At 50.6% G+C, this 15,795-nt stretch overlaps 1 protein-coding gene across 13 annotated transcripts in view; it reads right to left on the bottom strand.

Annotated features, from left to right (window-relative positions):
• Positions 1-3,788: 3,788 nt before the first annotated feature.
• The window catches only part of Zmynd8 (zinc finger MYND-type containing 8), a 105,511-nt gene continuing 93,504 nt past the window's right edge, over positions 3,789-15,795 (bottom strand). For all 13 annotated transcript variants that reach the window (XM_050150788.1, XM_050150798.1, XM_050150795.1 and 10 more), the window contains 7 exons: positions 15,074-15,154; positions 12,989-13,067; positions 11,803-12,042; positions 10,640-10,806; positions 9,764-9,833; positions 6,621-6,704; positions 3,789-5,293 (listed from right to left, as the gene is read on the bottom strand). In XM_050150788.1, the coding sequence (XP_050006745.1) occupies positions 5,145-5,293; positions 6,621-6,704; positions 9,764-9,833; positions 10,640-10,806; positions 11,803-12,042; positions 12,989-13,067; positions 15,074-15,154 (870 nt within the window). In that variant the 3' untranslated portion in view covers positions 3,789-5,144. The remainder of the gene's footprint in view (positions 5,294-6,620; positions 6,705-9,763; positions 9,834-10,639; positions 10,807-11,802; positions 12,043-12,988; positions 13,068-15,073; positions 15,155-15,795) is intronic.

The raw sequence follows: 15,795 nt of genomic DNA, 5'->3' as shown, positions 1-15,795 counted from the left end.
CCAAAGACCAAAATTCAGCGCCTGTGGTGAGAAATGGGCACTAAGCCTCTTCTGACAGAAGGCTGAGTATTCTAGTCACGGTGAGGGGAAAGGGGGTGTGAGGGAGAGAGAGATAGGGAGACAGAGGAAGAGAGGGAAAGGGGGGAGAGGAAGGGAGACAGGAAGGGGGGAGGGAGGGACAAAAGAAGAGGGGGAGAAAGAGAGGAGAGATAGAGAATATTAGCCTGTGAACAGCGGCTGTTCAGATGAGCAGAAGGCCCGGCATGGGAGTCTAGGTTGGACCTCCCAGTTGTGAGGTCAGTGGCGGCCATGGCACCTGAGCCTCAGTTTGCTTCTTGTAAATTTAAAGTCCTTTGATTTTATCCGCCATGGCTTGTTCAAAACCAGTGTCTCCCAAATGACAGTCTGTGATACTGATTCAACAGTGAGGCTGGAAAACGAGGACCGTGTGGCCCCGACTGGAAGGTTGGGAGATGCAGAAGCTTAAAGTGGGGCCTCCGGGGAGGAAAGGGGTCGGCCATGAGCTTCACTTTCCACCTGCTCTCTGTTTCCTGACCAGCCACCTCACATTCCCGCCGCCATTCTTCGCCACCCTGTGGATTGCATCCCTCCTCAAACTGAGCCAAAATGAGCCCCCTCCTCGGGTCCCTTCTTGTCAGTCACAGGAGGTAGATGTGACATCCTGTACTTAAGTATGAGTGCCATTCATGTTCAATGATGTTTTTTTGTTTGAGACAAGGTCTCTCTGTAGCTTTGGAGTCTGTCCTGGAACTAGCTTTTGTAGACCAGGCTGGCCTCGAACTCACAGAGATCCACCTATCTCCCAGTGCTGGGATTAAAGGCGTGCGCCACCACTGCCAGGCTCGTGTTCAACAATGGACTGTGCCGTTCTCCCTCACTCTTTCCTTCAGAGCTGGGGATCTCCATGTGTTGCTTGGGCTGACTTGAACTCCGGGGCTCAAGCAATCCTCCTGCCTCGATCTCTTGCCTGAGGCACGCCCCTGCACGCCTGGCTGCAGCACACACGCACTTCTACCATGGAGGATAGCTAGGCAGTTTAAAAACTGCTGCTCATGTAGGACTATGCATGCTTCTGGGAAACAGGACTACGCATGCTTCTGGGAAACAGGGGCTCCCGTCACCCCATTTGAGAGCTGAGGACACTGAGGCTTGAGAGTTGAAGTCTCTCCCACAGTGGGAACCGGAGCTCACTTTGCCCCAAGATCCACCTCAGCCTCAAACTGTCATTCCTCTCCAGAGGGGATGTGTCAAGAGCTCAGCCCTGTGGCTGGCATACAGAGGTGTTTAATAAGTGTTAGAAGTGGGTTTGTGGTTGCAGCTCTTCCCTGGCTGTGCCAAGGAAGCTAAGGGCTGAAGCAGCTTGGGTTCCTGCGGCCCCACATGCTGGAGAGCTGCAGAGCCGCACACTGCCTCACAGAACACATAAGTCCCATTACTCTACTCCTTTTTCTTTTTTCCAAAAATTGATCCCATTATATAGAAAGCTTAGCATATTTACTTCAAAACTCTGAACCAGGCATAATAAAGCACACCTTTAATCCCAGCACTCGTGAGGCAGAGGCCAGCAGATCTCTGTGAGTTCAAGGCCAGCAACACAAGAGAAACCCTTTCTAGAAAAACAAAACAAAAACAAAAGAAAAAAAAATTGTTGCCTGAGGGACCAGGAACTGATGGATCACTGTGTAAAGGTACTTGTGGCCAAACTTGATGACCTGGGTTCAGCCTCTGGGATCACATGGAAAGAGGATGTTTCTTTCCATGTGAAAAAAAAGTTGTCCCGTTACCTCTGCATGCACACTAGGGCAGTCACACACACAAACACACATATAGCAAATAATTGTTATAAGAGATGTCCAGGTGAGGGGGCTGGAGAGGCGACTCAGTGGTTAAAAGCACTGTCTCTTCTTCCAGAGGTCCCGAGTTCAATTCCAAGCAACCACACAGTGACTCACAACCATCTGTAATGGGATCTGATGTCTTCTGGATTGCAGGCATACATGCAGACAGAGCACTCACACATAAAATAAAAAAAAAAAAAATGTGCCATCATCGGGCATGATTCCAACAATTGGAGCCACCTAGAACGTGATATATGTGGTTGATTTGTTTCCAGTGAGGATGCTATTTCTCTGGGGACAGACCAATCATATTTCGGTCATTACTGTGTGCTCCATGCTTGGCTTGACAAACTGCAGAGCTGGAATGAACTCTTTCCACCCACTTTTCTGTCCCCAGTCTGTGGGCTGCAGTTCTGCACACGGCCACCAGGTGGCGAGAGCACTGGATTGCACTAACCACAGTTTGGCTAGCTAACCTCTGCCCCTTGCTAACAGGAAGGAAGGTTTGTGGCCACTGTGCATTCAGCCCTTCATGACTGTTTCTCATGCTCAGATTCAGAGACTGGGCACCTGAAAATCTTAACCAGGATGTTGCTCCAATAAGAAGCACTGTGACACACAGGGTCCACGGCACCTCAAACACCCTCTGCCCACTCCCAGGTCACAAGAAGCCTGCAGCTGTGTCCCCACCTACCTGCCACACACTGGCCCTCTGGGCTGCAACTCGGGACAGACAGTGACAACTGTCCACATGATAGAGTAAAAGAATGAGGGCCTTTCATCCGAAGTGAAACCAGGGGACCGAAGGTGTGTCAAGTGCTCCGTGACACTGAGGGACACCCGAGGACACTGGACAAGCAGGGTGGCTGGAAGGGTCTTTATACACGAACCCCTTCAAATCTTCAAGCAGAAGGCATGTGACTGCACTTGGGAGTTGAATAAATGATAAAAATCAAGATCCACATCATTCATTAATTCACTTTTATTTGAGACAGGGTCCCATGTAGTTCAGGCTGGTCTCGAACTCATTACCTAGCCAAGGGTGACTTTGATGTTGTGGTTCTCCTGCCTGCCCCTCCCAAGCACTGGGATTGCAGGCATGTGCTACCACCCCTAGTTTTATGGAGTGCTGGGGGCGCAAACTCATGGCCTTGTGCGCGCTAGGCAAGCACCCTTCCAATTGAGCCCTAGTCCCGGCCCTAAATTTCATATTAAAAAAAACCACCATTTTTCTACCCAGGAGTAGGCAAGTCAGTTCTTCAAGTCTTTTCCTCTGTGGAAGGCTTGAGGAATGGGGAATAAGGAGCAAGGAGAGAAGGGGCCAGAAGCTGTTTTCTGAAGGTGCCCCTCAACAACCCTTTAACACCTGAGGATACGGGGGGGGGAACAGCATCAACCCTCCCCTTCAGAACTCACACCCCATTGGGACACACAACTGAGCATCTGCGCATACATGCACACACAGGCACCGTGTGTGCACACATGTGCCCCAGGCCACAGATACAGCTCCTACACAGAAAACCACAGGAAACTTCAGCCTTCCAATAGGGACCATCTGGCCTAGAACCAAAGGCTGATGGACCGCTTGCTCCCAGCCTGGCCCTGGAGATCACTCCCAGAGCCTGGTGGTCCAGCCCTCTGCCTCAGGAAGAATGCAGCTACCCTAGTGGGGAAGAAAGTTCCTCCCCAGGCCACTCCAGTAGGGTGCCCAGGACCTCAGGGGAACCTTCCACTTGTGCTTGGCCATTCAAAGCTGGCACAGCCACACCCTGACCCATGGGAGACTGTCACAATCAAACTGTTTTGTCAAAAGTTTAATTTAAAAAAAAAAAGAAAGGTGAAGAATCTGAAAAAACTGGGACATTGAGGAGAACCCAAAAGATTGTAACCGCGAGAGACCACTGGCTCAGTCATGAAGAAACACCATCATCAAAAAAGATATTTAAGTTTAATACAAATTTTATACAAAGAAAATGTGAAAAAATACTCCCATATGCTAAAAGCAGTTACGCTTCCCAAATAAGGCCAGCTAGGCTAGATTGTTTTTTTTGTTTTGTTTTTTGACAACTGCAATTCACGAATGTTCTTTCTCTCCTGCTCTCCTCCGGCATTTCTTCCTTTCTTCTCTAGTGGGGTAAACTAGCTGGACGATGCACAGCTTGCGTTCTCTTAGCAACAATGAAGAGAAAGTAAACGAAGACTAAAATGTACAACGGAATGTACTGGAATGATATACAATTAATTTTTCTCATATACACACATCGCCTGTTGCTTCGATCGATGCTCGTTTTACACAACATACAAAATGGGAACCTACAGCAGACGTAGCGTTAACGGGACAGCATGACTGGTCCTGGCTTTCTCTCACACTGCCTGTGTTTCATGCTTACATAAAAACGTAGAACTCCAGCATATAAATAATACATACATGCTCCATCCGCGGGCTCACATCTCCTCACCGTGCACCTTGCTTTTGGGTCCTTGCTATGAGACGTGTTATCTCCTCACAAACCTGTGTGAGTGTTTATGGAAAGCGCTTGGCAGCGAGAAGGGGCATCCCCACGTGAATGCCGTCTGCATCCACAATGGAGCAGGGACTGCTCATGGGGACCTTGCATACACAGCAGGCTGCTTTGCCCCTTGGGGAACCATAGCTGAAATCACAAACACACACGCTTCTCTCTGTGTCCTTCGAGCCCAGCGAGCTTGTGTTTCATAACATCGTCTTGTAGGGTCTGCGAGGGGCCGATGGCTTGGTGTGGCGGGTCCAGGACAGCACAGCCTGAGAGCCCCGACCGCGGTGTGCTGCAGAGCGACAGTGGCTACCCCCCCTCCAACCCCTGGGTATCCAAGGAGGAGGACCTGTGTGAGAATAGCCATTCCTGGGCCCAGCCCTGCCACCACAGTGACACCAGAGAGCTAACTAGCCAGCCCTCTGGATTAGCAAAACATTCTTTTCATTGTAGATTTCTTTTATATATAACTTGTTTTTCTTTTTTTTCTTATAAGTTAAGGTCAGTATAGATATGAAAAAGGAAGGTAGGCTAGGTCAGTGACGTCACAAAGTGTACCTACTTACACCTAAAGTGTTGGGCTCACGAGGTCCAGCAGTCCCAGCCAAGGCCCATGCTGGGATGGAGTCAAGTCGCTGCCCTGCAGCCAAGCCCACGGGCAGAGCCTGAGTGTTGGGAATTTGAAAGGTGGCTGTTCTCCAGTTTCTGTTGCTTCCTGTTGTTTGGGTTTGTTTCCCCCCACAGGGAGGTATATCCTGGCTCACAATGCACCCTAGTCCCAGAAGGTGTCTAACCGAGACTCCCGAGACTCTTTGGGCATGAGGTTCTTGGTGCTGGTCCCTGCACTGTGCTCAGAGCGGGCTGACCCTCGCTTCTCCTCACTGCTGCTCCACAAACCGGTCTTGCTGCTCCGGGAATGGTCTGTGGAGGAAAGACAGCAAGCTCAATTCCCCTGCCCACCTCCCCTCAACTCATCCCGCAGTTGGGAGCCACCTCCCTCCCTCCAGCTGTACAAGCACCATGGCTGCACCACAGCTACCTTGATATCCTTATCTGTAGGTATACAGAACAGAGGGACAGCTGATTTTTAGGCTTCAACCACGGCTAACTGGAAGACCAGCAGGGTGGTACGTGGTACGCTTCCAGAGTGGTTAGTGAGCGGTGGTGTCGCACTGACGAGGAATCCCTGCCCTTGTGAAGTGACTGAATGATACCACAGGGCCCATGCACTCTTAAAACCTGGCACATGGTCTACCGATGTTCACAGGACTCTTAGTTAATTTTAGAAGACTCACATTCAAACCAGGAAGAGATGGTAAAAGAGAAGAAATGAGGACCAGATGAGAAGGCTAAGCCTACCTGGATACGGACCCCCACAGACTCCCAGTAAGGATCGTGCTGGGGGGCAGTGACCGAAACAGACCCCAACTGACACCCGGGATGGCTTTGAGGACATACAGGCATCAAGCTAGGTAGTGGCTGAGGAAGCAAAGAGGAAGCTAAAGGAAGAGGACAATGGCCCCAATCCGTGGGCAGCGCTGTGGCTGCGATGACAGCCTTAATGGCTGTCCACTAAGAACCCTAACTGCTTAGACCATCACTGAGCTCCAGATTCTCCAACTCTCCGGAGCTTTGGAGTGTCAAGATGGCAGGGGGCCAGTGAGGAAGGCTGTTGCTGCCCCTAAGGGACGGCACTTTGTCACAAAGCCTGTGCAGAGAAGGTTCCAGTTGTTTTTATATTCAGCCAGAAGGGGGCAGTGTTCTAACAGTCAAAGGCAATTCGAACCCGCCCTCTAAGGTGAGCTCCTGCTCTGGGCAGTTACACTATAATCTTCCAGGATGTCTTTGAGGGAGGGACTGCCACAGCTGTAGTCACACACCACCAAGTCCTTCCGGCTCTGGGGAGAGCCAAGATCAGCGGGCACACTGAAGAAACAGAACTCAAGATCCCAGAGTCTGTAGGTCCGAGCCTCAAGTGGCCTGGGTGCAGGATGCTGGCTGACAAGGTCGACTGTGGCAGTGGAGATGCGGTATCCGGTTAAGACAAAACAAAGTCCCCGAAAAGCAAACCCTACACTGTCCTACGGCAGCTTGCAAAGGCAGTGAGAGGTACAGAAGACAGGAAGACTTTGACAAGACTCAAAGAACAGGACACGCCCACGAAGACACACACAGACACATGACGAGGCTTCTGCATGCCAGGAATGACTCCCCTGCAGCAGCTGCCCCGAGACAGCGTCATACTTACACTTCTGGGCTGGGTAGTTGGGGTGCGGCTGGTGGTCTGTGGTGGTTGGGGTATAGGCAGGCTGCTTGTCACACCTCTTGCTAACTGAAGAAGAGCACAGGCACCCTTAGAGTCTGTCACCGCTCAAACTCCACACAACCCCAGGGGCTGACAGCCGTGGTCACTGGCGGGGTAGCTGGCTAGCTGTTCCTTCACGTGCGCCACTACACTAGATGTGCCCGCCGGTGGCTGGGGCTTTTGAATATGTGTGCAAGCCACAAACAGGGTCTCCGGACACAGCACCGCAGGGAGGAAGTAGACACACAGGGACATAAAAGCGACCCCATATTTTGCAAGCCACAGATTCTCTGGATTTTGAGAGCAAAACTCTCCGAACCGTAAGCTCCGCCAAGAGCCCGATTCAAGCAGGGAAACTGAGGCTGAGTGGAGACGCACGAGGGTGGCAGACACCACACAGTAGAGCAGAGGATGGACTGGTTATCTGTAAAGAACAGGAGGCTGGAAGACGTGCCACTCTAAGGACAACAGGGGACAGCAGCCAGGAGGGACTAGCTGACTAAACCTAGACCACAATAAAAGGACATCCACAAACCACATCCTCAGGAAAGCCAAGTGTACTGCTACACACCTGTCATCCCAACCCTCAGGATGCCGAGGCAGGAGGAGCCGAGGCAGGAGGAACATGACTTTGAGGCCAGCCTCGGCTCCTCAGCAAGTGGAAGGAGCGTGTACGCTAACGAATATCCTGAGGGTTTAGTAGGGGAAATGGAAGGCAGCTATGCTCACCACGATGCAGGGGGAAGTGGAGCCAAGAGAAAGAAGGGGAGGAAGTGCAAGTGTCACCACAGCGGGCCACATGCCTAGGCGGTGAGTGACATCACAGTCACTGCAAACGGAACCGTGCGATGGCAACTTCTCACACTCGGAGGTGAGAAAGGACAGCCAAGTGTGCCTGCTCTCAGTCTGGGTACCAGCAGGGTAGCCAGCATGGACGTGATGGAGTGATAGGAAGAAGGTGAGCGGCCAAGAAAAGACGGCCTCTTCTGAGACTGGGAGTAGGTAGGCTCACCCAGCCAGGGATGGTAGGGCCACAGACAGCAATGATCTCAGAAATCAGGAAGCGGGAGAGGAAGCCCACAGATAAAGTCTAAAGACAGGCCAGAATGCCGGTCTGCAGAAGTCCCAAAGGGCCAGCGCGGCAGTGGAGCGGGGTAGAAGACACTTTCCAGCTCTAGTCTAGTCTCTGTGCTCACATTCAAGGACATTCTGCTTAAAACTCTTTGAGTACAAACTGCTGCTGAGATTTGTCTCCATGGTTTGCCCAGCATGCATGAGACCCTGAACTCAATCCCCAATACTACCCAAAAGGCCATCAAGTCTAAAGGACAAACAGAAACCCATGTCCACCTACTAGGGAAGCCAGTGCACCTCCTAACATCTCCGTCCCAACAGACCCCTCCATGCCCACACTGAGGCCAGATGGAAGACACACAGCTCAGGACCACTTCCTTCCTCCCTCCTCCAAGATACGTGTTCGGCAGCAACTCCAGGACCTAGAGCTGGCACTAACTGATGTGTCAAGAGTGAGGAGCAGAGTCTGCTGAGGTGGCTCAGAGGTTAAGAGCACTGACGGTTCTTCTAGCGGTTTTGAGTTCAATTCCCAACAATGCACGTGGCTCTGTTTGGTCTGTGACTTGGCACAGCTGTCAAGGAGCCCACAGCCTCCTGCGAAAAACTGTGGCTGCCCTGGCCTCGAAAGCAGAGCATAGGACACTCGGGGGAGGAATCCTCTAGCAGATCCCCAGCTGGGCCCCAAGGTCACCCCTTTCACTTCACGGTTCTAACCCCCTCACAGCACCTCAGAGTCCCAACTCCAATCCTCTTTATCTTAATTCAATGGGCTTATTTGTGTGTTTATATTTGAGACAGCTTCACTCTGTAGACCAGGCTGGCCTCGACCTCACAGATTATCTGTCTGCTTCTGCCTCCTGAGTGCTGGGATTAGAGGCGTGAGCCACCATGACTCCTTTTAATTTCACTTTATTTTAACCATCACCACTAAAAAGTAGAAGATCCATTAAGGCACCTCTTCAAACACGACTTTAAAAGTGTTCCATACTAAGACACCAAACAGCTAGAACACCGTCCAGTTTGTCTTTGTGAAGAGCAGAACTCAGGGCAGGCAAGGCGGTACAGGCCCATTACCCCAGCACCCAGGAGGCTGAGGCAGGAGGATCACGATGATTTTGATGTTAATGACACCGCGGGATGACAGAGCCCTCTGAGCTCGGCAACAGGAGGAGCTGCAGGAGATATTGGGAGGAGGGGCTGCTTTGTCCACCAGCAGTCTTCACTTCTATCATATCCCAAATGTGCAAGTTTTTTTTTAAAAAAAGCGCAGGCCATTAATCCCAGCACTCAGGAGGCAGAGGCAGGCAGATCTCTGAGTTCAAGGCTACCCTGGTTTACAGAGCTAGTCCTAGGACAGCCAGGGTGGCACAAAGAAACGTTACCTCAAAAAGAAAAAAAAAAAACAAAACCCAAACCAACGAAGTTAGTGAGTTTATATCTTCCTCCAACTCCTCCAAGCCACCTCCTTGAGCAACCTTCCTTTGTCTACACTTACTGGGCGGAAATAAAACATTAACTTTTGGTTTTCAGCTAAAGAAAATCAGCAGACTGAAAGATCTTGGAGCCAAGACAGGAGAGAACCTCCGTTTGCCCAAAACTGTTGAGAAGGAAGTCATGGCTCTAAACTCTGGGAACAAGCTCAGAAGAATGTGGGAAAAGACACCCAAGAAGGAAAGGTAGCTCAAACTCCACAAGAGAAGATGCTCACAACGGCTAGGAGGGGATCCCAGGGGAGGCCCTACTCATCATCGTCTTCATCACTAAAGGCTTTGAGGATCTCCATGAATCAAACATGGCCTGAGGACCTTAGACCCTGTGTCCCAGAGAAGGGTGCTCTCAGTAAACACAATATACACAGGTCACCAACACAAGGAGGCACCTGGATAACACCTTGCCTAGCCACACCCCCACCCAAACCCATCCAAGGTACCCCAAAAGATCCCAAGTCTTTGACTCCCCCGCAACTTGACCAAGTGAAATATAAAACAACATCTGCACCAGGGGCGACATACCAGAGCCTTGGTTGGAACCCAAGAGAATGGAGGAGGGCGTTGTCTCTCTGGAGCCAGAAAGATCCAGGGTCTAGAAATACAAACAAACAAAAAGATGGGACCATAGAACCTCAGGAATCATGGGAGGGCTCACTACTCCCCCAACCCGACACCTGAAGAGGCCTCTACCTGGCGACTAGACAAGAATAGATGGAAGGCCACACATCTTATGCTCAGATTAAAAAGGACAGATCAAGGCATTTGAATGATGCCCCATTTATCCCTACTGTCTGGGCTCCTAGAACACTGACTGCTTCCAAAGCTCCACTCACAGACCTACCCAGTACCTGTCCAAAGAAGGTATATACTGCCCAAAATGCTACCAATTTGTTTTAATTTAATTTCATGTTAGTCTCTTAAAAGGTGACACACGATCTGTGAAGTCAATCAGGTTTTGAGTGACCATCTAATGATTTGGTCTCTTGAAATACAGTTAAATGTGTAAGCAGTGATGTAAAATAAAATAAAGCCTGTGTATTCAACTGTTATCATATACTCCACGGACAGCAAGCAGCTATGGCTCTGTGGTCCAGTGCTGTCAGGCTGGACCACAGGGGACACTTAAATCTCAAGTGGGTTTAAAATAAGCAGATCCTTATTTATTGGTCACATCAGCCAAACATCTAGTCCCCCACAGTGACAGGTGGCTGGCGGAAGGGGCATAGATTTCACCTCTGCAAAAGGTCTTAGTAGAATGCCCCTTCTCAATTTTGAGGGACCCTGCAGAACAGCTGAAGGGCTTTCCACATTCTTGCATGTCATTGGAATCTAGGGCACACTGGTCAGAAAGAGCCTAGACCGCCAGGAACAGAGAGGGTCCTGCTGCAGGGTCCTCACCGAGCTGTCCTTGCCCTTCTCTGCAGAGGTCTCCTTCTCTTTGGAGGCGCTGGTCGTTTCTGACGGCGGCGGGGCCGACTGTGCATTGGAGGAGGAGTTGCTCTGGGATGACTTATTTCCTGTGTCCGTGCTCGCCTCAGCATCTGCTTCCTGCTGAGGGGCAGTAGCTAGGGACCAATGAGAAAGAGAGCTCACGAGGATGCTTCAAGCCATGTGTGATGGTTTCAGGGTTCACTTGGAGCCCAGCTTTAAACCTGTGCCACACTTGAGAACCCCACGGCTTGGTCCTTACCGGACCTACCAAGTTCCATCCTTCCCAGCCCTCGCCTGGAGATCTGGCATGGGCCGTGGTCTCCAAAAGCCAGAGTTCCCAACTTCATTCGAAAATACATCTTTTAATATTTAGCAATTCAGATGTTAAATCATTTTGCTGAGTGAGGAGAACTTGTTCTCCAACCAAAGGAAGCTTGTGAGGAGCCAGGCTGTGACACCCCCACTCCTCAAGGGAGCCCTGGTCTTCATTTAGGCTTAGATCTGCCTCAGCCCAGCGACCTTGTTTCTGAGGAGAGTGTCAGAGACTGGCATCCTTTGAGAGGGGCACAGAGCTTCCAGGTGAATAGAAAAACGCGGAGGAATTAAAGACACAGACCTCACCATGCCACAAAGAAAGTTGAGAGATCTAAAGAAGCCACACGGAGCCACGCCCCTCCCACCAATGCACGTTGCTGAACATGGCTGAGAATACCCCAGAGTCACGTTGCCATAAACTAACCATACAACTTAAAACCAATAAAAATGCCGACAGGTGGCGGTGCCTGGCGGATCCACGATGATGACTACCCTGGCAATCCTAACAGCAAACCAGTTCCCAGCCAACCAACACTTCTTCCTTAACCTGAGAACTGGGACTGCATCCTGTTTAAGGCTGTGGATTGTTATTACCACAAAGAACAGAGGTTCTCGATGCCAGGACCACTGACTTTTGGGGCTAGATCACCTGGTCAAAAGCTCTGCCACGCCGGCTGTTGGAGGCGGCAGAGCCCGTGCCGGGTCTGACATGTAACCCCATGACTGTATCTCTTGTGTATTGGAGCTAACAGTCGTTGGCAGGCATACGTGCAAAAGCCCACCCCGCAGCCTCCCTGGCAGGCGCCCATTGGTACCTGACTGGGTACAGGACTTCATGTGCTCGGGCCAGTGGGCCTGCTGACAGGGGTAGTCGCAGTAGCTAGTGTTCCAGCAGCAGTAAAAGATGGCCTCCTTCTTGCAGTTGGCACACCACTGCTTCTTCTTGGTCTCATCTACCGCCTGCTGTTTCTCCAGCTCCAGCTGCTTCTTCACCTCGCCAATGAGTCTATCCCGCTCCTGCTCCAAGCTCTGCCGCATCTCCGCCATGGTCAGCTCTGGAGGAGGACACCAGCTACGTCACCTGACCCAGCACAGCACGCTGGGCAGCAGACACCTAGGTTCACACTGGCCCGATCTAGTGTGGTGACCCTGGGCCAGTCATTCAGCTGGGACATCATCATTCAAGTCTGATGACCTGTCACACTGTCAGTGCCTTGCCCGGTATGTAGGTAACAGGAGCCCCAGTGATGTCACCCAGAGTAACTTCAAGCTGCAGGAATTCCACAAGCTCTTCAAACAATTTCTTTCTTTTTTTTTTTGTTTTTGTTTTTGTTTTTCGAGACAGGGTTTCTCTGTGGTTTTGGAGCCTGTCCTGGAACTAGCTCTTGTAGACCAGGCTGGTCTCGAACTCACAGAGATCCTCCTGCCTCTGCCTCCCAAGTGCTGGGATTAAAGGCATGCGCCACCACCGCCCGGCAAACAATTTCAACTGATACTCATCCACTCTCTATTTTTTTCCTGTCAATCAAATACTTAGACAGCACCTACTGTGTAGGAGCAACATAGGCAGTATCATACTCCCAAGGATAAGCTCTAGCATCCTTTTTCACAGATGAGGAAACTGAGGCACAGATAATAACAAAGGCATTTGAACACAACTTGTCTTGAGACACTGAATGACCCTGCCAGGGAACAATGTGGTTGATCACTATGCTAATGGAGCAACTATCAAACCACCCATTCCTAGAAGAATCCTCTGCTTCTACTGCAGGCAGAATTAACATTTACATAGAATGTAAATGGAACTGCCCTCAATTCCTCACGAGCTCTTCTTGAATTAAAAAGACAAGAAAAGGGCCACTAAGTTGGTAAAGGCACTTATGGCCAAGATCCCTACAAGTGATCCGATCCCCACTCCCCCAGATCCCTGAGGACTGTAGCGCTGTTTGCATCTGGGCCCGGTCTCAAAGCAGCCAGTGGCTCCCGGAGCCTGGGACTCACCCAGGTTGTGCTTCATCTCGGCAAGCTCCTGCTGGTGCAGCCACTGCAGCTTCTCAATCTCGATCCTCAACCTTCGAATCTGCAGAGAGGACACAGGAGCCTAAGACGCCATCCGTGGCAGCTGGTCCCCCTCTGCCTAGCAGCCTGGCACTGAGCCCACTGCCCCACAGCTCAGGTCGTGGGTTGTGTGGTAGGAGGGAAGGGGTCACATACACACACACAAGACACACAACACAGACCCTTGAATATCCTGGTTCTGAAAGCCAAAGCAAACAGACGCCCCCCCCCCCCCCCCGCCCAACCACTTGCAAATTTTGCAAGAGGGCTCCAAAACCACAGAGAAACCCTGTCTCGAAAAAAAAAAAATTGCAAGAGGTAAAACCAAATAATAATACCAAATAATACATTAAAAATTTAATTAGCATCATGATTCTTTAAGCCACATGAAAACAGGGCTACCTGGTGCCACACCTGATGACCTGAGTTTGACCCTGGGGAGCAAATGGACCCCTCTAACCCACTTCTACCCCCACCCCGCCCCACAAGTCCCAGTGTCCCATGTATCATCCTTGACATCCCAAATCCATATCTCTGAAGACCAAAAGGATCTTGGGGAGGGATAAATTTGGGGCCACTCATTTGGAAGGGAAAAATAAACCCAAACTATGGTTGCTCTCCACCTGGGCAACCTGCCCACGCACGACAGTGATAATGCCTGGTGCCATTCTGGGTTGTCACGGTTGTGTAGCGGTGCTGACTCGGGAGGAGACAGAGAGCCAGTGGCTGCTCCACACCCTCCAACCTGCATAGGATGCCCCAGAGCCAAGGGTCCCCTGTGCCACACGCCTGAGCAACTGAGTGAACAGCCACATGTCAACACTCAGAGGAGTACAGAAGGGATGGGGGGCTGGAGGGTGTGGTCATCTTAGCACAGCCTGGGTCCTAGGTTTCAGGAAGGATGCGTGGACCAGAACATCAACCACACACAAATGGTCAAAATGAACAGAAAGGGCTGAGTGTAGTGGCCTTTAATCCAGCTCTCAGGAGGTAGAGGCAAGTTTACTTGAACTCAATGAGTTCAAGGCCAGCCAGGAATATACAGTGAAATCCTATCCCCCTGCCCCTATCCCTACCCCCTGTCACCGGGGACAGAGAGGCAATTTCTAAGGGTCCTACGTAGACAATGCACAGGCGTACCCCCATGCACCATGCCTGTTTCTTCTGAAATCTCCACTGATTTCTTCAGGGTCTCTCATAAGCCTTTATATTCGCACTGTCCCGTGTGTCGCCTTTAAGAAAACCCTGTCTCAAAGGCCAGTGTTTCTGCTTGGGATTCATTCTCACCCTGTAACTCCATGTCCAGTGGCCTCAAGTAACTCTGCTCCCTGTGTGTCACCTGATGGCTGAATACAGGCCACCAGGCCACTGCCAGCACTGTGCTGTGCACACAGATACTAGCAGGTGGTCACTCTGAGTGGCCTCTGAGGGAGGTGCAGGGATTTTTTTGAATATGAAGATGCTTCATGATCTAATTATAAGAGATGACTTTGTAAGTAACCAGTACAACTGCTTAACCACTGTCTGTCTTTGCTCATTGAGCTACGGCGCCTCTGGTGCACAAATTCTTACAAGGGAAGAGCTTGTCCTCAAGACGGGAGGTGGCGCACGCCTTTGCCTTTAATCCCAGCACTCGGATCTCCATGAGTTCGAGGCCAGTCTGGTCTACTGAGTGAGTGCCAGGGCAGCCAGAACTGCTACACAAAGAAACCTGGGGGTGGGGTTAAGGGGTCGAAAAAGGGTCAGGGGACTGGAGAAACCATAGGACTGATCACAATCACACACACACACACACACACACACACACACACACACACACACACGTCCCACTGATCTAACAGGATGCAGGCAGGAAGCAGGACTACTCTCCCTAGCCACCTGCTTAATGAACAGCCCCATCGATGCTCACAGCCAAAGAGCAAGCCATGTGCCTGGAGCCAGTGCCCCCAGAGGGGTTCCAGTCCAGTTTCCCATGGCCCCAAACTGCTCGAGCCCCAAACTGCTGGGGGTTCCCCAGGAGCCACTAACCTCAGCTATTGTGCTTCCGGTGGTGTTTTTGGAGAGATCATTGTAGATTTCTGTCATTGTCCCTTTTATGGCATCCATCATCTGAAAAGATAAAAACAGACTGTGGCTTTCGGTAGGAGACAGGAAGGCAAACGTGAAGCTAGTGATGTCTGGGGTACAGTGTTCCTCCCAGGACCTGGGCGCTTTAGTCTGCCAAGATGGCTGACAGCAGGGAGGGACTCCTAAATGACCTACTGTGTTCAGGCCAGCCCCTTGCTGAGCTGAGAATCCCTACAAACAATGTGGAAGCCATCTAGAGTCCCTTTTAGAGGCCAAACTCCACCCCCAGGTGTGTCCTATTGAGTCAACACAGCAGGTTTAAGGAAGAGACTTTTATTTTTGTTGCATGAAGTCCCTTTTTTTAAAAAAAAAAAAAACTTAAAAACAAAATTTAAAATAAATAAAAATTACAGTCCTTCTTTCTTTCTTTTAAAAAATAAGGTCAGGGCCTCATGCATCCCTCTGGTCTAGCTCACTATCACTTTGTAGCTGACGCTGAGCCCCTGACCACACCCAGTTTTTAAATTCATTAGTAGGGCTGAGTCCAGATGTTAATGCAGGACAAGCACTCTAGCAACTAAGCCACACCTCCACCCCCCAAGATCATTCTTTTAAAGTTTATTGTTGGAAGGAAGGAAGGAAGGAAGGAAGGAAGGAAGGAAGGAAGGAAGGAAGGAAGGAAG

Source organism: Alexandromys fortis, unplaced genomic scaffold, assembly GCF_014885135.2.
Source record: "Alexandromys fortis isolate MF-2015 unplaced genomic scaffold, M_Fortis_MF-2015_v1.1 scaffold_27, whole genome shotgun sequence".
Classification (NCBI taxonomy): domain Eukaryota; kingdom Metazoa; phylum Chordata; class Mammalia; order Rodentia; family Cricetidae; genus Alexandromys; species Alexandromys fortis.
Note: the sequence above shows the minus strand (reverse complement) of the source record. Positions and strands in the feature narration are given on the sequence as shown.